Source organism: Manis javanica, chromosome 13 (assembly GCF_040802235.1).
Source record: "Manis javanica isolate MJ-LG chromosome 13, MJ_LKY, whole genome shotgun sequence".
NCBI lineage: Eukaryota > Metazoa > Chordata > Mammalia > Pholidota > Manidae > Manis > Manis javanica.
Window position 1 is genome coordinate 70,229,848 of NC_133168.1, and position 21,647 is coordinate 70,251,494.

Consider the following 21,647-nt stretch of genomic DNA (forward strand, 5'->3'; position numbering starts at 1 on the left):
GAAGTAAAAGACCTGTACTCTGAAAACTATAAGACACTGATAAAGAAATCAAAGATTACACAAATAAATGGTAAAATATATTGTGCTCATGGATTGGAAGAATTAATATTGTTAAAAATGGCCATACTACCCAAAGCAATCTACAGATTCAATGCAATCCCTATCAAAATACCAATGGCATTTTTCACAGAACTAGAAGAAATAATCTTAAATTTGTATGGAACCACAAAAGAGCCTATAGCCAAAGCAATCTTGAGAAAGAAATAAGCCAGAGGTATCATGTTCCTTGATTTCAAAATATTCTACAAAGCTAAAGTAATCAAAACAGTGTGGTACTCAGACAAAAATATACACATAGATTAAATAACAGAATAGAAAGCCCAGAAATAAATCCATGGTCAATTTATTTACAACAAAGGAGAAAGTATTTGGGGAAAAGACTCTTCAGTATACGATGTTAGGAAAATGGACAGCTACATGCAAAAGAATGACACTGGACTACTGTATTACAGCATACACAAAAATAAACTAAAAATTGATTAAGGGCCTAAATGTAAGACCTGCATAAAACTCCTAAAAGAAAACATAGGCAGTAAACTCTGGACACTGGCCTTAGCAATTTTTTCTGGATATATCTCCTCAGGCAAAGGAAACAAAACCAAAAATAAACAAGTGGGTCTCCATCAAGCTAAAAAGCTTCTGCACAGTGAAGGAAATCATCTACAAAACAAAGGGCAAATACTAAATATATATGCAAATGATACATCAATAAAGGGTTAATATCCAAAAATATAAAGAACTCATACAACTCAACACCAGAAAAGAAAAAAAGAAAAAAATCCAATTAAGAAATGGACAGAGGAACCAAACAGACATTTTTTCCAAAGAAGATATACTTGATGGCCAACAGAAACATGAAAGATGTTCAACATCACTGATCAACAGGGAAATGCAAATCCAACAATGAGGTAGCACCTCACACCAGTCAGAATGGCTAATATCAAAAAGACAAGAAATGACAAAGGTTGGCAGGGAAGTGAAGAAAAGGGCACCCTTATGCACTATTGGTGGGAATATAAACTGGTGCAACCATTATGGAAAACAGTATGAAGATTTCTCAAAAAATTAAAAATAGAACTACCATATGACTAGAAGTAATTCTACTTCTGGGTATTTGCCTTAAGAAGAAGTAAAGACACTGACTCAAAAAGATATATGTACCCCTATGTTTACTACAGCATTATTTACAATAGCCAAGGTATGAAGCAACCTCAGTGTCTGTCAATAGATGAATAGATAATGAATGTTATATAAACATAATGAAATATTAGTCATAAAAAAGAATGAAATCTTGCCATTTATGATAACATAGAGTATTATGCTAAGTGAAATACATCACAGAAAAAGTTAAATACAATGATTTCACTTATATGTGGAATCTGAAAAACAAAACAAAAACCAAACAAAAAGCCTAGGAAGAGATTCATTAATTCAGAGAACAAAGTGGTGGTTGCCAGTGGGGAGAGAGGTGGGAAGATAGGTGAAATAGGGGAAGGGGTCAAGAAGTACAAACTTCCAATTGTAAATCAAGTAAGTCACAGGGAAGAAAAGTGCAAGATAGGGAATATACTGTAATACTGAAATAACTGCATGGTGGCAGACTGTAACTACATTTATTGTATTTTGTAATGTATATAAATGTCAAATCACTATGTTGTACATTTAAAACTAACACTATATCAACTATACTTCAACAAAAATAAATTTTTTGGCTTCATCTCTTGTACACTAGACTACTTTAGGCACAGGGGATACAGTCACTATATAGTCTATGCCCGCTTGGAGCTTATGTTTTAAGTGGGGAAGATAACAAACAAACAAGCAAAGATATTTTAGATGATGGTTAGGACTGTGGAGAAAACAAAAAGAGCCACTGCATTATGACTGGTGCACACTATGGTAGCTAGTTGAGAATGGATGGACTCCTCTAAGAAGGTGCTATTGGACTGACATAGATGATCTAATAAATTCAGATACATAAAGATCTAGAAGAGAATTTCAGGCTGAAGAAACAGCCAAGAAAGAAGGGGGTTGCCATATTTGGGAACCAGGAAGAAAGCTGTTGTGGTTAGTGCTTACGGAGAAAGAGGGGTACTTAAATGAAGTGAAAGAGCAGTATATGTAGGAGCTTGGAAGCTGCAGTAGAGGTTTTATTTTATTTGAGATGAGAGCCAAAAGACACTTTGAAGCAGGTGAGTAGCCTGACCTGATATGGTCTGGTAGCTGTTGTCAGAATAAATTACAGGAAGCCATAAGAGAAAGCAGAGAAACTAGCTTAAAGGCTATTGCAGTAATGAGGTATGATGATGGCTTGGATACAGTGGCTATAGGGCAGGTGGAGACAGAAGTGAACTGATTTGGGATATAATGTAAAGGCAGAGTTAAGCCAACTTGTCACAAATTAGGGGTGTTGCTCTTATTTTTAATTTGAGCAACTGGATAAATTGTGATGCCATTTATGAAATGGAGAACTCTGTGGGAAGAGCAAGTTTAGGAGCAGAAACCAAAAGCAGTTTTAGCCATGTTCAGTCTGGGATGCTTACTAAACCTCTAAGAAGAGAGATAACAAGGTGGTAGGTGGAACTATTGAGTCTGAAGTTTGGAGGAGAGTTTGAGCAGAAGATATGCTTTGATTATCATTAGCATACAGGAGGCGCTTAAAAGCCATGGGACTGGATGAGATCACCTGCAGAATACATGCAGACAGTGAATTGTGCAGATGGTGAAATAAGCCCAAGAACCAGAAGTGGAGAATCAAGAAACAAGAACCAGGAAAGGAGAATGAGAAGGAAGAGCCTGTGTAACTGGAAGAGAACCAAGAGAGCATGGTGACACAGAGGCGTAAGATCATTTTCAGGGAGGGTGCCACTAAATTGTACACTTAAAGAAAAAATGTCTCCAGACCTTGCCAAATGTCCCAGGGTGGGGGTGAGTGGGAGGGGGGACAAAACTGTCCCAGATGAGAACCACTGCTCTAAAAGGGAACATGGGTAAAGAGAGAGGGATGGATTTAAGAAATAAAATTATGATAATATACTCATAAACTGAGTATCAATCTATTTGTATGAAGTTCAAAAATGGACAAAACTAAAGTATATTAATTATATAGATAAGAATGTATGTGATAAACCATGAAGGGAATAGTAAGTTCCAAATTCATGGTACTGATCACCTTAGTAATAGGTGGGGGACAGGAGATACAGACAAAATAAGACATACAAGAGGGTGCCAAAGACGTTGATAATTTAATATCTAACTTGGGTGGTGGGATTCAGGTGTTCTTTCCTTTAAGCCATACATATATGTTATATACTCTCTTATATTTATATGTCATAATGAAAAAATATTTTAAATACTCACAGTCTTCAGACATTCTCCTTAAGCCTCTGTGGCTCAAAGACTACCCTCACTCCCCTGCAAGTTTGCTTTCTAGGGAACCTCCTTTCTTGGCACACTCCTGCCATGGGGTGCAGGCACAGCAGGCAGAGTGGAGATGGGGGATCAGGTGAGGTCTACAGACTGAATAAGAGACACCAACCTCCTCCCCCTTTGCAGTTCTAAACTGATTATCACATTCTTTAACTGTCACCCTATGAAGTTCAATACACCAATGTTAACCTATCACACACCAATCCCTGTTTCATGTATCACCAACATCCACAGGTTTCCTCCTTCTCTAATTGTTTTATGGCCTTTGTGTCTCTGTAGTTACCACACCACCTTCTTGGCTGACAGCACATCATTCAAGTTCTCTAGCTGAATGTTTCCATCATCATCAATGTTTAACTTTTGGTTGAGCTATTTGGTCTGTCTGTGTGCAATGGAGTATTAGAAAATAACTAAAAATGCACTATTATTTTGTTTTGGAATTTGATCTGTGTTAAAATAGCCAGAAAAAGATCTTACCTCTGCCACTTCTTTTTGAAAAGTCAGTGTCATCTGGGTTCTGCCATAAGCAAAAGGTCCATTGCGACAAGATACATTTTCCAGCCACTTGATAATCAGAGGGGTTGATACACTAAAAGGCAGATTTCCAATAATATGTATATTTGGAGGATCTGGTTGGCAGGAGAAAAAACAACTTGAAATGACTTCACAACATATTCTGAATACGATTTTAGTTTAAGAGTAAAAGCAAACTGGATATTAATAGTATCAAACAAAAATATATAAAAAGATATGGCTGAGTGTTTTTCAGTCCATTTATTCTTCAAAAGCAATGTTTTCTCACAATGAGTTTTAAATCTTAAGGAAAAAATTCTACCTATTTAGTGTTTGGTCAGAATCCACAGGTTTTTGGCTTAGGAAAAATACGAAAAAGACTTAGTTTGAGGAAAAAGATAATTTTCTTTGGATATAGAAGGTTAAAGTGCCTCTGGAGCACCCAGATGAAGCTGGAAGAGGGTCAGATGCCAGGAAGCACTTAGAAGCTGGATATAAATATGTAAGTGCTCACAATATACTGATGATAGGAGAAATCACAGGAGTGGAGCAATCCAGGCGAATTTTTAGCATAAGAGAAGATGCACAAAAAGGAAAATCTCAGAACCAGCAAGCAAAGCCAGCACTAAAGAACAGGTAGGGAAAGCTCACAGCAATGTAAAAGAAAATACAGGAGGGCCTAGTACAGGGAAGACAGGAACAGAGAATCTTCCAGAAGAGAGTAGGTGACAGTCAAATGAGTGTCAGAAAACTCAGTCAGATACAGTCTGAAGCAGACAATTAGGGGGTCCCTGTGACTCCAGGGTGGCTGGGGCAGGGGCATAGGCCTGAAGGCAGTGTGCTGAGAAGAAAATGACAAGTTGGAAGATGGAGATGAACAACACCTGCCTCTGTGAAGGAGTGTGGCTGTGGAGAGGCCAGAGGCATGGTAACAGCTGGATGGGGTACACCAAAGTCATGCCACCTTTGTTTTGAGGGGTTTTATAGAAAGTAACACACCCTACTCATCAATGTATTCCAAAGAGCTGGCCCATCCCTAGTCAACACTGCCATGAATGGAGAGTGCCCAGGTGGGTCATTGAATGTGGAAGACAATGGGAATAAGGTTTAAAAAAAAGGCTTGCATGTGGCTTGGTTTAATAAAACACCTCTTTTATCACCATGTGGAAAAGTAACACCTCGTACTTCACCCCATTGTTATATGGTGTCATAAAAACAACAAGTTTATTTGAACAGAACCCAAAATATTTAAAAAATATGTCACAAATAAATTGGAATTAAGAAAAAGATTTTAGATTGGATTTTAAGTTTAATTACATTTCAGATTTTGGAAAAAAGTAGAAAAGCAGAAAAAAAATACAGTGCACTTTACATATTTAATTCTATTCAGATAATTTTTAATATGAATATATAATAAGGCATTTATAATCCATAATAAATAATATATTTATAATCTAACTAATTACAAAAGAAAAACCACCCCAAAGTCACTTACCATCCTCCCACTTTTTTTTAAGACTTTGTGGAAAAGCTCTTTCCATCTTATATGTCAACACATCTCCATGAACAATTCTCAGTTTTCCGGGGGCGGCATCAGAAAGCATCTAGTTTACAAAAAGAGCAATAAAATGAGCTCATATGCTTTGGGAATAATGAAACTAACTTTTTCTTACTTCATATCTGTGTATTATTAAATCAATCTGAAAAGCTAGAGACTAAGAGTGTCATTAACAAACTAACAGTCACCATGTCCACTGTAGTAGACAATGGTGGTGTTTCACTTTTAACACAGGAATGACTGGTGACAGTAACAGGTAACAGTGTAACAGCAGCATATATTTTAATTTTGACCCACAGAATGACTTGTATTTCTCTATCAATTTAGCACAAACTCATCTCTGTAAGATTTTAAATTAAAGACTAAAGACATTATAATGAAATACTGAGAATTACTGGGAGTATGTCATACAAAAGATGAGCTTAATTCAACTAAATCTTTATAGCCTAAATATACACAGAATACTACCTATTACCAAGATCTTTGACTTCATCTGCAGGTAGAGTCAAACCAAGTACAAAGCCATTTGTCATTGACAAGCTGTTACGGCACTCTGAGACACTCCCCTGACCAGAGCATCCCTTATTTTAATATTTCTTGATCCACCTAATGAATTATCCTGCATGTTTTAACAATAGCTACCTCCCAGATTCTTTCTACCTTCCAATCATTTACCTTCCTTCCTCTTCCTTCAGTCTTTCTGAATATAAAGAAAGAAAATAGAAAAAAGCACCTTTTTCTTTATTTTTCCACATTTCGTTCCCCTTAGCACCAGCCTTCAGAAATGCTCTCACAGTACTACAGCATTGGCGCCTAGCTACAAAGAGCGTTATAGCTAAGCCATCTATAAATCTACTGTGTTAAGTGCCCCTGTACCCAACACAAAACTTGATTGTGAAGTCCTTGGTAAAAGAACAAACAGATGCAGTCCCTGAGCTTATAAGGCTTACAATGCCAGAGTGAATAAAATCAGTGAGAACAAACATCACCACTAAAGTAGATTACAAAGGGAAAGGCCGACCCTCTCTCCCATCTCCAGTCTCAGCTCAGGAGCTTAGGCACCCTGGGCTCCCAGGGAACTCTGCCCTGAGCACGCCTCGGTCTTGCCTCTCTGGCTCAGTCAAAGCTGCGTTTCTCTCCTAACTTTCCCGGTGCCCAATGCAGGCAGCTGACAGGAAGGATGAAAAAAGCATCAGAGAGGCCAGCGAGGAGACTTGGGCCAAGGTTCCCGTTGATCATTCCTGCCCTTGGACTTGGGCCAAGGTCCCCGGAGATCACTCCTGCCCTGGGTCAGCACTGCCTCGCACATGCTTCTTCCCAGCACTGGACACACTGCACCGTGAGTGATCACAAGACATAGCTTCTCCTTCTCTGTAACAACATACGCTCCTTAAGGACAGTACCTGTTTTCTTTGTTTTCTTATCTACCTTAATGCCCCCTGCAGCTCCAACAATACACAGTAGGTGCTTCTTACATATGCGAGAAGTGAATGAGTAAGTGAATGACCAAACCACATTCAGTTTTTGTGAAGTGGGAGACCTCCTCTCCTAGCCTGTGAGATTTTGTGCTCTCAAAATCTGTAAGATCAAGAAACTTGCAAAGATTTATTCACTGATAAATCAGGCAGGAGAAACGCTTCAGAAATACATAGCTGAAATGCCTATATTAAAAGAAGCTAAACTTTTTAAGTTTGGGAATCATCTAGTTGGGCATTTTTAGCCATGATATTTTAATAAAAATAATTGTATACCTCTGACATTCATGTACTTATGAGTTACTTTAAATTACCATGATTTGCTAAAATTTAATCTGATGTATTTCAGACAATAAATCTTAGAAAATAATAATAACCTTACTTTAACATAAATAAAAAATGAGATTGCTCCCTATGGGACAAGCTCCTACCGTATAAAAACACTATATTTAACAATATCATTTACTGTCAGTGAAGAACATTAGAATAGTTTTCTATAATTATGCTTCATATAATTAAAACAAAACAAATTAACATGCCAAAAACAAAGAGGCAGAGCTTTAAGCTTGTGTTTCCTGATGTCAATATATAGAAAGTAATTAATCAATTAGTAATTAAGACTAAAATGAAACATAGCAATGTAAACTTGGCTCTTTGGCATCAGCTTACATGCTCTGATAACCATGTTTGAAATATTAATTTTTTCCACACTGACACAGAGCTGTATACCAGAAAACTGATACAATACACATTAACCTTCCTTTTCTAGGTTTAAAATTGCATTTCTATTCTATTTCTTTAGAATTCCCCTTTAGGCTTAAGTCTCAGTCAATGACAAACCAAATCCTTCCATCCTTTAAAAGGTCTATCTCCAAGAAGACTTACTTCATCTTCCCCTCTCTGACTCCCCACTGCAGGAGGAATGAATGCTGGTGTTCACAGTTGCACATGGAGGCCCTGAGGTACTCATGGGGGAAGAAATGCTATACAAACTAACATGACAGTATGATTACAGACAAGAGCCACTTAAACATGTAACGATATTTAGCAATCACACACAGACCTTATAGCCAACCACTCACAAAGGTGTTTTTATTAACATAATATTTGGGGAATGGTGGAGGAGTGGGAAAGATCACTATTATAGCCCTTCAAGAATAACACTGGTGCATTACACTTCAAAACCCTGGAGATGTTACCTCATGATGTGCTCTAAGGCACAGCCGACTATGAATGTAAACATTTGATTACAGACAAATGAGTATTTTTACAGACATTCTTAAATGATTCTATCAATTTTATTTTAGTTTTCAATCCTATAGTCTTCCAAAATGAGATGTAAGTCAATTTAGAGTAAAAGGCATTCATCAGATAAGGCTGTAAAAGAAGAAATAGAAAGCCAAACATGGAAAGGAGAAGCATAGTTGTAAATTCTGAGAGCTAACAATCCAAGAGATATTAGCTCTCATGATTTATATACTGAGCTATGTAATTCTTACTCTCTGTTGCAAGTAACCATACGAAGTCTTCAAGAAAGAAAATGTTTTTATCCTTATACTAAGTTTTGTAAAGGGTACATGAGACAAAATAATGGAGAATGCCTTTAATAAAAATGAGAGCACAAATGCCGAAGTATTCTTCATATGGTCACCTAAAAGTATCTCCCTAGTAACAAGTCAAGGTCTTAGTGAACACTTTTCTGTGGGGGCGGGGCAAGTAACCATGGTCTACTGAAGTCATTTGTTCATGATCTAATTTGATGAGGAAAGAATTTCTGCATTCTTGGGACTCAGGTATAATTATAAATTCCTTGAGAACACAGAACTATATCTAACAGCCAGTTTGTATGTTTTATGCCATCTTCTCATGGTGAGGGGAATCACAGAAGCCAGCAGCCAGCAGTGAACCAGAGCATTCATTACACAGCCTGGTGGTACTACCTTCTCCCTGACCTGCCACTTAGTAGGAATCCACTTAGTTGAAATAAGTGCTGTTTTGCTGAAATTTGCAAAACTGTTAGGCAAATTATATGAGGATTAAAGAATTCTAATATGGAATATGACAGGTGAAAATAAAAATTTTATTCTTAGAACACATAGAAATGACTAATGCTAAATTCAGAAGAAATTTTAAGATAATGTTACAATAGACATTTTTTTTAGGGTTAAAATTATATATAGCATGATTTCAAAAAGTCACCTTGCTTTGTTTTCTAAACAGGTCCAGAACATGTAGAGTAGAAATTTGTTTACTCAGCCTCATCAAGAAATTAATGTTCAATTTAGTAATTTTCCATTTAAACAATATTTACTCCTTTTAGTGTTAACATTTTTTAAAAAGAAAACTTAAAAATGGAAATCTTTCTAAACCATCTTGCACAATTCTCTCCCTTAAGCCAGAACAATGAACCCAATTTTACCCTTTCCTTGATGACTTGGGTTGCCTACAGAGTAATGGCCTCAATGGTTATGATCCCTTACAAGTGCTTATTTCAGTTTTTATGTTTGCTTTTTATAGCTTTTCTACCAAACTAGTAACTGTTACTTCTTGCTGCTGTCAGTGGACCTGCTTCTAGTACTGATCTCCATAGTTCTGATTTGTAATGGACTAGAAAATAACTTTGGCTGTAAGCCATTTTTTGCTTATTTGTCTATGTTATGATTAACTATCAAGTGAGTTATGTGTGTAAAATATGTATCATGTCACAACAGAAAGTCACGCAATCTACCTTCTTAAAAAATTTGTTAGAGAGAAAAGAATTTAAAATTTGTATCATCTCTCATTTAAAACAGGTTCTTTTGCTGAGATAACTAAATTGCTTTATATGTCCCTTTACAGGATGACGGGGAGTGGGAATTATAATAGCAACCATTTATTGGCTAGTGGCAATATGCCAGGCTCTTAACATATACTTCTATCTATCCTTCCAATAACCACAAAAGATAACTATTATTCCCATGCCACAGATGAGAAAGCTGAAGCTAAAAAGGTTCAACAGCAAACTCAAGGTCACAAAATTAGTGAGGGCCATATCTTTGATGTGAACACTGGCTTATTTACTCAGTTTCATGAACTTTCTGCTTTGCCTATCAAGTAGAAATAATTACTCTGTTTATCTATTATAAAACCCAGAGGCAATGCTAACAATAATCACAACATACTATCTCTAAAATTTCATCAATAAGCACACAATGGTTAAGACTCCTAGGGCTGCTTACTCTGGCCAAGATGGAGTACGCTGTATGAGATATAGTCTCCTGCCTTAAACTAATAAAATATGGAAAAAAAAATGGAACAATAATTTTAGACATTAAACAACAGGAAATGCAAGAAAATCTGCTGATCTAAGAAGCTCAGTGGGCCCCATGCACAATAAACATGAAGAAACCAACATCAAGGCACATCATTATGAAACTGTTCAAAAGCAGTGATAAGGAGAAAATCTTAAACACAGCCAGAGAAAAAAGAGGAGCAAAGGTAAGGATGACAGCAGATATCTTGTCAGAAGCAATGCAAGTGAGAAGACAGTAAAGTAACATTTTTAAAGTAAATAAAAAAAGCTGCCAGAATGTATTTCAAAAATGAAGGCAAAATAAAATACTTTTTCAGAAATACAAATGCTGAAATATTCATCTCCAGCAGCTCCACACTACAAGAAATGTTACAGGAGGTCTTTTAGGTAGAAAGAAAATCATACTAAATGAAAAAATGATGAGGAGCATGCTCAGTAGTAACCATGTAAGTAAATAAGTAAGAATTGTTTCTTATTATTTGAATTTCTTAAACATAGAATTGACTTTTAAGACAAAAATAACATTTTATTGTATTTATGGAGAAGTAAAATGTATGAGGACAGCAGTACAAAGGCCTGGCAGCGGGGGATGTAAGTATACTACTGTAAGATTTGTATGCTAGCCATGAAGTGGTATAATACTACTTGAAGATAGACTGGGATGTTAAAGATATATACTATGTATCTTCAATAAACCACTAAAATAACAAAACAAAGATGTGTAGATAATAAACTGCAGTAGGCTGAACACTGGCCCTACAAAGATGTCCATGTTGTAATCAATAGAACCTTACATGATAAAAGACTTTGCAGATGTGATAAAGATCTTGAAATGTAGGAGCTATCTAGATTACCTGGGTGGGCTCAATGTAATCACAAAGGTCCTTCTAAGAGAGAGGCAGGAAGATTAGAGCCAATAATAGGAGATGTAGAAGCAAGAGGTCCACAAGCTAATGAATCCAGCTGACCTCTAGAAGCTGAAAAAGGCAAGGGAACAGATTCTTCCCTGAAGCCCACAGAAGGAATGCAGTCCTATTGACCTTGCTTTAGACTTCTGATGCCCAGAACAGTAAGAGAGTAAGTTTGTGTCATCTTAAGTTACTAAATTTGTGGTTGTTATAGCAGCAATAGAAAACTAATACACAAGACAGAAATGGCCAGATTAGTGGGGAAAAAAGCAAGAGTCAACTATATACTGTCTATGAGAAACCCGCTTTAAATATAAAGACAAAAATAGATAAAAAAGATAGAAAAAGATATACCATTCTAACACTAATTAAAAGGAAGCTGAAACGGCTATATTAATTATAAAAGTAGATTTCAGCAGATAGAATATCACCAATGATCATGAACATCATTTCATAATGACGAAGGAGCCAACTCATCACAAAGACGTAAAAATCACAAATGTCTGTGCATTTAATAAGAGTGTTTCAAAGTAAAGGAAACAAAAATTGACAGAATTGGAAGGAAAGACAGAAAAATCTGCAATGGGAGTTGGAGATTCCAATCTCCTTCTCTCAAAAAATGACAGATAGATAGAAAACAACTATAGATAATAGAAGACTTGAAGACTACCAACTTGACCTAAATGAAATTTATGCTCCATCCAACAATAGCAGAATACATATTCTTTCCACCAGAATGCTTATTTTTACAGGATAATATACACTTTTCAGCAGAATGCATATAATGTAAATGTAAAGAACATTTACCAACATAGATCATATTCCATGCCATAAAACAAGTCTGAATTTAAAATGATAAAAGTCATGCAAGGTATGTTCTCTGATCACATGGAATTAAGTTAAAAGTTAGTATCAGAAAGGTATGTGAAAAACCCCAAAATATGAAAACTAAATAATATACTTCTAAATAACCCACAAGTCAAATAAGAAATTAAAAGGAATATTGGAGCTAAAAGTTTTTGTGGAACTTCTGAACTTCTTTGAAGTCTTTATTTAAATATAATATCTCAAAAAACATTTTTAAGAAAAGGAAATTGAATGGAGTAAAAATGAAAACACAACATACCAAAATTTGTGAGATTCTGCTAAAGCTGTATGAGAGAGAAATTTATAGCATTAAACACCTGTGAGAAAATAAGAAAGGCCTCAAAGAAAAGACCTCGGTTTCCACTTAAAAAAAACTATAGGAAGAAGAATAAATTAAACCTAAAGTAAGCAGAAGGAAGAACAGTAACAGATTTCAGAGCAGAAATCAATGAAAAAAATCAATATCAAGAGCTTTTGTTTTGTTTTTGAGCATATCAATAAAGTTAAACAATCTGTAGCTAGATTGAAAAGGAAAAAAAGAGACAAACAAATGCCCAATATCAGGAGTGAGAGAGATGACATCACTATAGATTCTATAGATGGTCTGTTTACCATCAGAAAAAAATTCACCATATTAATAACCTAAACAAAAAAAGCCATATGATTATCTCAATAAACAGAGAAAAAGCATTTCTGCAAATCCAACATCCATTATTTTAAAAAATAACAATACTGTTTACCATCTGTTATTTTTTAAACTAGAAACATACTAGTTTCTATACTAGTTATTTTTTAAACTAGAAACAAAAGTGTCCTTCTCAACCTGAAAAAGGAGATCTAGGAAAAACCTACAACTAACATCATACTCAGTGGTGAAAGTCTGAAGGCTTTCCTCCTGAGATCAGGGACAGGTAAGATGTTTACTCCTATTACCTCTATTCAACATTGTACTGGAGGTCCTAGCCAGTGCAATAAGACAAGAATAAATAGAGGCAAATAAATGGGAATGAAGGAGGTAAAATTGTCTTTATTTGCACATGAAATGATAGTATATTCAGAAAATCCCAAGGAATCTAACAAAATAGCCACTAATTACATGAGCACAGCAAGGCTGCAGGATACAAGTCAATGTAAAAAATAAATGGCATTTCTGCATAGCAGCAACAATTGGAAACTGAAATTAAAACCAGTACTATGTACAACAGCATCAAAAAATATAAAATAGGGGTAAATGTGCAAGACTTGCATACTTAGAACTATAAAACACTGCCAAGAGCAATTAGAAAAAACCTAAACAAATTAGAGGAAACCATGTTAGATCAGAATACTACATCTTAAAGATGCTAATTCTCCTCAATGCAATCTATAGTTTTAATCCAATCTCAATCAAAATCCTATCAGGCTTTTAGAAAAAAATACTAACTGATAATCTGATTATATGGAAATGCAAAGGACCTAGAATAGCTAGAACAATTTTGCAAAGAAGAACAAGTTTGTAAGACTTAACGTTACCTGTTCTCAAGTCTTGCTATAATGCCATGGTAATCAATATAGCATTATATTGATTACTGTATTGGTGAAGACAGACCTATAGATCAATGGAACGGAACTGAAAGTCTTAGAAATAGACCAACACATATAAGATTAATTGACTTTTGACAACAGTACTAAGACAATTCAATGAAGAAGCAATATTTTCAATAAATGGTGCAAAAAAACGAATCTCTACCCTTATCTCACACTATATACAAAAGTTAACTCAAAACGTATCATAGACCTACATGAAAAAGCTAAAACTGTAACATCTAGGAGAAATTCTTAAGTTTAGTTTTGTCAGTGATTTTTAAAATAAGATGCAAAATGCATCAAATTTAAAAGGAAAAAATTATAAATTGCACTTCATAAAAACTGAGTTCTTGCTTGTCAAAGGATACTGCTAAATGTCTCAGGATATATAAAGATTACTTCACAGGTGAAGAGAAAGCATTGCAAAACATGTGTCTAACAATACTTGTATCTTACAATTCAATAAGACAAAGAAACAACTAAAAAATGCTCAAATCATTTGTACAAGCCACTCCCCAAAGATATACAGATGGCAGGTAAGCACATGAAAAATGTCCAATATGCATCATTCATTAGGGAAATGCAAACTAAAACCACAACAATATATTACTACATACTTACTTGGATGACTAAAATTAGAAAGATTGACCATATCAAGTGTGAGCAAGCATGTGAGCAACTGAAACTCTCATGCAGAACTGGTGGGAATGTTAAATGGGACAGCCACCTTGTACAGGACAGTTTGGTAGTTGTGCAAAAATTTAACACACAGCTATCTTAAAACCCAGACATTACACATATAGTTCTTTAATCAAGAGAAATAAAAGTACACATGCACACAAAGACTTGCATATGAATGTTCTAATAGCTTTATGTGTAACAGCCAAAAGGTAGACACAACCCAATGTCTACCAACTGGTGAATAATTTCACATATTTGGTATAATCCCTACAATGAAATACTAGTCAGCAATAAACAGGAGCAATCTACTGGTAAACAACTCAGCATTGATGAGTCTCAAAATAATTATGCTTAGTAAAAGACATTGGACAAAAAGAGTACATACTGTATGATTCGATTTATGTAAAATTCTAAAAATAATTTATAGTGACATAAAGCAAATTAGTGGTTGCCTGAGGATAGGAAAGGGGAGGAGGGATGGATGGATTACAAAGGAACATAAGAAATCTTGAATTGATGGATATTCATTATCTTGAATGTGGTGGTGGTTTCATGAGACTAAGTATTTGTCAAAATTCAGTAATTTGTACACTTACAATATGTGTACAGTATGTGTACACTTTCAATTATGTTTGGCTTACTGAACATCAATTCTCTCTCAGTAAAGCTGTAAGGCAAAGTAGTTCAGTAAACTTCATAAATATTATGGTTATTAATATATGAAATCATTAAAATAAACAAGAAAAAAAACAAACACTCCAGACTACTCATCTGAGGAGTATATATTTATGATGTTATCTCCAATTCAGAACTTATCAAGACCTCAGGCTCCCTGAGGGCTATCGAGAAATCCCACAGCCCTCCAAAGCACAGAGACCCTACCCAGCCATAAAAATGTGAAAACAATAAACAACCAAAACATAATGAACAATAAAGGTCTAGAAATGTACACTCAGAAGAGAATGCTACAACTTTAAGAAAAAGTAACTCTTGATGTCTGATGCTAGTTTGATGAATTGGAGAAAACCCCAATGTTTCCACAGCATAGATTTTCTAGTGCTACAAAGGACAAAATTACTTTTCTCCTAACCTCTTTCTAGATCAACAGTCTCCTGATCAATCTTTAATTAAAATAAGTGTCCATGGCATGGGGAAAATAATATAATTGATTATTTATATCAAAATTGTATTGAGCACTTACTAAGTATGAGGCATTCATTTAATCCTCACAAGAATCCTAGGAGCAAACTGAGGCACAGAGAGATACAGTTACCTGCCCAGGGGCATATAACTAGCAAATGGTAGAGCCAGGCAGTCTGATGCTGAAGTCCATGTTCTTTACCACAGAACTACACTATAATGCTTTCATATATTAGCCATGTTTTCTTACTTTACAACATGCTGATAGCAAAACCTGTGTGATATCACTATGTTCATTCCCTTAGGATGCCTCATAGCAATATTACAAGAACTGAATTTAGAAACAAGTGATATACTTCCAGGTAGAAGACATTTTATAAGTTATTACAATTTCCTTAAAAGGTAATTCTATTAGCTTAGGAATCACTAAAATGGAATCCTTAAATAGATCACTCTCCTCTGCCTTTACTGTTTTATGATTAATTTAGTACCTCTGAAAGAAAGTGGTTTTACATATTGAAACACTCTTTACAGTAAAAAGAAGTCTATTTGATATTTTAGTACTCAACATTTCTTTTTAAGGCAACCTCTTTTCCTGCATATAAGACATTAAGAATTAATTTTGCTTCTTTTACAGAAACAGGTAAGAAGTATACCTTTCCTGCAGAGTAATTTACCTTGAAATTAACCTTCATATTTAGAAAGAAGAACACAAAACTTTTTGATCATCAATGCTACAGTTATTCACTTTCACTATTAAATGACACAGTCTGTTTATTAGACAGATACACACATTGATAGGTATCAACCTTTTTATTTCCCACGTGAGATATTACTGAACACCTGCTATGTTCCAGGCACTCTTTAATATGTAGAAATACAGTGAGAACAGACATCTCTACCCTCGTGGCATTTACATTCCAGAGGGGTAATATTGACAACAAATAAAAAGAACCATATAGATACCATGTCAGACAATGAGAAATCTAATGAGACAAATAAAACAAGGCAAGGGTTAGGAGTGCAGGTACTTCGGGGGGAGGATAATTAAGGAGAGAGGGTGCAGTCCTCTTTAAAACTGTCTGTCTTCAAAGATCTTTAATTGAGATCAGAGAGGAGAATATGCAAATGAAGATGGATAAACCTCCTTGCTTAATGCAAAAAAATTACACGTAACAGATGGCAAGATTGACGGTTAAGAAGTCCCTTCAAAGGCAAAAATGTCAGATGAGTATCCCCTTTGTCCAGAAAGGGCTAGGTGAATAAACCTGAATGAAATTATGTAGTATTATTCAGTTTCTTTTTAATACCCCACGATTCCAGCAAAAATAATATTCCCACTCCACCTCCAACTGAGGTGCAGTTCTTAGAAGAAGTGGCTGAATGCAAAAATCACTACTGAGTTCCACATTTGATCAAGGACCGTGTACCATATAATAATCCCAACTAAAGTTATAAATCTGAAACCAATTCTGTCAACAAAGTGTGGCAAACTTATATATAATTATTATATAATTTCTTGAGACATAAAAACTGGATAGAGAAAAATAATATGAAAAATTAGTAGGTCTCTAAAAAAATAAAAAATCAGATGCATGTACACAAAGCCCTAGATTTCCAAACAAATTTTCTCAAACTGTTCTTGTAGAAATTAAACATTTTTCCACTAATACATACATAAAAATTAAGAAAAAAGTACTAAATTTTTAACTGATTTGTCCTCTTGCATGAAAGTAATAATGTGGATAATTTTATTATTCTATTGGACTCACCTAATAAATTGCTACTTATCTGAGCCAAAGGCTAAGGCTTTCTTAAAGTTGTAGAATTATGGAAGACTCAAAAGCCCGTAAGCTAATAAGTGTCCCCTGTGAAGAAGTCTCTTTACAATATAATATTCTGATAAATCTGTTTCACTGTTTGCCATCATCCAAAAAATCTAAGTTCATCCTATTTTAAATCCATACTATCTCCCTCAATTCCTACCTATTTGTTTTAGTTGTTTTCTAGAGAAAAATCCTGCTCTCCTCTACCAGCCTTGGACAGGCAGCAATGAATCCCCCAACTCAAGATTTCTCTTCTCCAGGTGCAACATGCCCAGTTCCATCAAATATTTCTCATATAATGACAGGACCTACTGGTTCAAAGATTCATGTATTTCATTCAAATGTCATCTCAAGTCTACGTGTATAGTGGTACAACTTTACTTCTTCACTTAAAAAATCCTTTTATACGAATGCCTAAGCTTAATAATTAGTCTCTCAATGAAGCATGTCTTCTCCACCTTTTGCTTGTAAGAATGATTTTCTAAATCTAAATGAAGTTCTCAGAAGTCATGCTAATATTGGCATTATTTATTTTTATTGACTTTTGAAAAAGATGGGCCATGACATGTACAGCTATTTGATTTAAAAAAGGTCACACAAAATAGTTCAGCATCAATGCATAAAGCAGGTTTATTCAAGCTGTGGTTGACAGACCATGTGGGGATGCCTGTTAGAGATACAGATTCCTAGACCTCTTCTATGGCAACAGAGTCTCTGGAAAGGGACTTGATGATCTGCAGTTTGAGCTGTTTATAAAATCTTTAGATCCCCTGGGGTTTAAGAATCATGGCCTAAAGACTTCAGTTAGGATTTTGCCTCCTAAAAAAGACACTTAAGTATCTCACCTGTAATCCAGGAATAAATCGACTATCCTTTTCAACCACGAGAAGTTCAGCGACATTGGCATTGAGAATGGATCTTGTAATGCCCCCTGGCCCAGGACCCACTTCATAAACATAGGCATTTGTCAGATTGCCAGCTTTCCTCACAATTTTATCTAGAGAAAAGAAATGTTTTAGTTGATTATCTGGGCAAATTTCAATGTACAGAACTTAAAATAATGTATATGAGTTATTATCAGCCATTACTCAATTAACTAATCCTTTATACACAACAGTTATCCAATTATTTAACTCTCAACCTAAACCAACATAGGTAACCATTCGATATTCTACTACTTTACTATTGAATTGTACTGGTCCCTTAACAAAAATAGGATTGTCATGACAAATCTCCTTAACTAAGTTTATCCAATACTGAATTTTCTATCTGTTCTTCTGCCAAACCAATTAATTCCTAAAGAGAACTGGCTGAATAAGCTGCACTATTTCTCTACAGTTGTTGAATATCGAATGTCTGAATAGGCAAGGCTAGTTTCACAGTCAGAGTTCCCAATGTTGCTAATTAACAATCCAGAAGCATAAAGCACTGGAAGTCTCCATTTTGACCTCGTAACATCTAGTTGGTGGCCATCATGGCAACAGTAACAAGTTCCTAGACACAGGACCACAGAAATTTGGTTTCTTGGTCATTTCCCTGAAAAAGTTCAATTTACCAGTGGAGGTTTTTTAAGCTCTGCAAACATGCAAATTGATATGGGAAAATTTAACTTTTAATTAATCAAATTCTCCAAGTTAGCAGAACCTCTAGAAATCATGGAAAAGATTATTGTGGATTCATTGCAACCAATCATCACTTCTGCAAAAATGTACAATGAGCTGGTCTTATGGACAGATATTAAAATCCAAGCACTGGAATAGTGGAAACATAGCCACTGAAAACATACCAGCAATTCTATGCAATGATCGCTGATATTGTACACTCCATTTTGGCTTCTGGTATTATAACCTAATTTTATAGGCTTAAAGGCAAAAGCTGTTTCTTAACCAACCCGAACAGTTTGTCTTTTAGTGGGTTCAGGGAAGAAATCAGCATCCACTCACCATTAATTATTTGTTGTGCTTTTTATGATTTCTCATAAAAAATTCCTACGACATGTTAACTAAGAACTACTCTCCCAATTTAACTTCTCTGAACTTTTCAGTTTCCTTGTCTACGGTTTCATTTGTGCAAGGGCATATGGAAAGGCAAATGGAAGGGAAGGCACTCCAGCTCAGGAGTAAATTCTAAAGCCCAATCCTCCCTACACTACAGACCAATAGCCCTCAGAGGGTACCGAGATGATAACTTAAGCACAAGCATTGTGCAGTAAATTTCATACACACTTTTAAAAGTGGAGCGCTATGACAGCAGGAAGGTCAGTGGCTCCGCCCTCAAACTTTTCAGGCATTCAAAAACAAATGAGTATCAAAGAGACACTGTCAATTCATTAAGCTTGGGTTTCAATCTTGTTTGGTTCCACTTGAGCCAACTCAAGACAAGTATCTTAATCTTTCATTTTGGTTCCCATAGAAGAGGTAATTACTGTGGAATTTGCTCCTGAGGGTGAATAAACCTCACACAAGAAAATGTGTATGAAGGAATTTTTAAAATATAGACCTATTTTCAGTCCCGAGAATGGCGCTTTTTTTTACCTATTATATGACTACTGACAAATACCTGGTAGGAAAGGCTAGTTTTGGTTACCATTAGAACCAAAGAATTTTCAAGGTGGCTAACCTTTTAAAAACCTCTTGTAGTAGGGCCTTCCTCCAATTAACAGATGAGAATACTGAAGCTCAGTTACGCTATTTTACCCAGTCACCTTGCAACTGGCAGAGTAAAGGCCCCACGTCCAAGAAATAAAACATTATATTCATGCTTTGTGCGCTGTATTTCTGTTGACTGAAGATGAACTTCCTGGGTGTGACTGATCGCTTCAGCTTCAGAATAGGGGCTGAACATAACGAAGTATCAAAACCTCAAAGACGGTGAGTACTCCAACAGCAAACTAAGGGCCACATTTATAATGCATCTTAATTGCAATCTCATCGTTTAGGAGACATCACTAAGAAATGGGGTGGTGGTTAAATGCATGTATATAACTGCCCAAACTTACCAAACGGTGCACTTCAAACTTGCTTCCAATTTTACTGTACATAAATTTTACCTCACAAAAAGTGACTTAATAAAATAAGGAGCGGGACTGTAAGTCCACTAACGTGTAAACTCCTTCAGGACAGCTATGCCTACTTCACACCCCTAGTGCATTTCCAGCACTAGTAACATAGTAGCTTATTTGGTATTTATTTACTAATGAATATTTGCGCCCTCGAGGATTTCTTAAACTGAGCAAGTAAACATTTAAATGACGAATAATACTTTTTCGACATGTTATTGATAAAAGTTTAAGTTCTAATTAAATGCTGGTAACTAAACTGCATGATGAAAAGCAAACCTAGTCTGCACATGCAGTGTCCATTTCATGGCGGTAACGCCAAGGTTAGAATTCCCACAACCGCCGTTCCTCGACAGGCGGACCCTTCTCCCTGGAGTGTGCGCGGTGGCCGCACCACCTGCTTGCGCGGCCCACAGTACACCCGCCGGGCGCGGAGTTCCGTCCCACGCGTCTCCTGGGCGGGGTGCCTCCGGAGATCTGGTACAAGGCGGTAAAAGGACCTCGGAGGCCCGCCGCACACCTGAGCCTGACCCCGGACCCCCGCCCCACGCCTGCAGGGACGCCGGAGAGACGTCCCGGGAGCACTGAGAAGCCATCCACCTGTCAGCCTCAAGTCCAGGAGGAAATTCTGGGATAGCTGCTTCAATGCTCGCAGTTTGAACAACTTAATGATTTCTCGAATCGTGGGCAACGGCGGGAGGCGGAAAGTGCTGAGCGCCGGAGACGAAGCCATGACACGACCAGGAGCCGTGCAGGGCTCAGGGGTCGTCGCTATGCTGCGCCCTAAGCACCCGACGGGGAGGAGCCTGAGAGCAGTAGGGTCCGCCCCCGGGCCCACCTCATTGGTCGGATTTACCCCGCCGGAAGCGAAGAGCACGGCCTGGAAATCAGGAAGCATCGAGAACGCATGCGCCACGTTCTTCAAGGCCCGGTGCAGGCTGGGTGCACACTGGTTCCGTACACCGGGGTGACGGAGAAGTCTTGCGGGCGTGGCCTCCTTTTGGTGGGCGGGGACTCAGGGGAGGGGCGAGGCGGGGCCTGGACAGGAACCCGGTGAGGCGGGGCGAGGCGAGGCGGGGCGGGGCGGGGCGAGGCGGGGCGGGGCGGGGCGAGGCGGGGCGGGGCGGGGGATGGGTAGAGGGGTGCAGTTCTCCTGACAGCTAGTCGTTCCTAATACCTTAGACGTTTTTAGAACTTCGTCACTGCGGGTGCCGAGTGGCAGGTATCTAATTTCTTTCAGCCTTAGTTTTTTTCATCTGTTAAATGGACATAAT

General features: G+C 36.7%; 1 protein-coding gene across 6 annotated transcripts in view; it reads right to left on the reverse strand.

Moving 5' to 3' along the window:
• Positions 1–21,315, reverse strand: part of TFB1M (transcription factor B1, mitochondrial) — a 52,877-nt gene extending 31,562 nt beyond the window's left edge. Inside the window, exons 1-4 of one of the 6 annotated variants that reach the window (XM_017658514.3) lie at positions 20,974–21,236; positions 18,161–18,312; positions 5,498–5,606; positions 3,967–4,118 (exon numbers count right to left, since the gene is read on the reverse strand). In XM_017658514.3, the coding sequence (XP_017514003.1) occupies positions 3,967–4,118; positions 5,498–5,606; positions 18,161–18,312; positions 20,974–21,106 (546 nt within the window). In that variant the 5' untranslated portion in view covers positions 21,107–21,236. Of the gene's footprint in view, positions 1–3,966; positions 4,119–5,497; positions 5,607–18,160; positions 18,313–20,973 lie in introns of all 6 variants that reach the window. The other 5 variants (XM_073219807.1, XM_073219808.1, XM_073219805.1 and 2 more) reach the window with 5 other exon arrangements.
• Between the last annotated feature and the right edge of the window lie 332 nt (positions 21,316–21,647).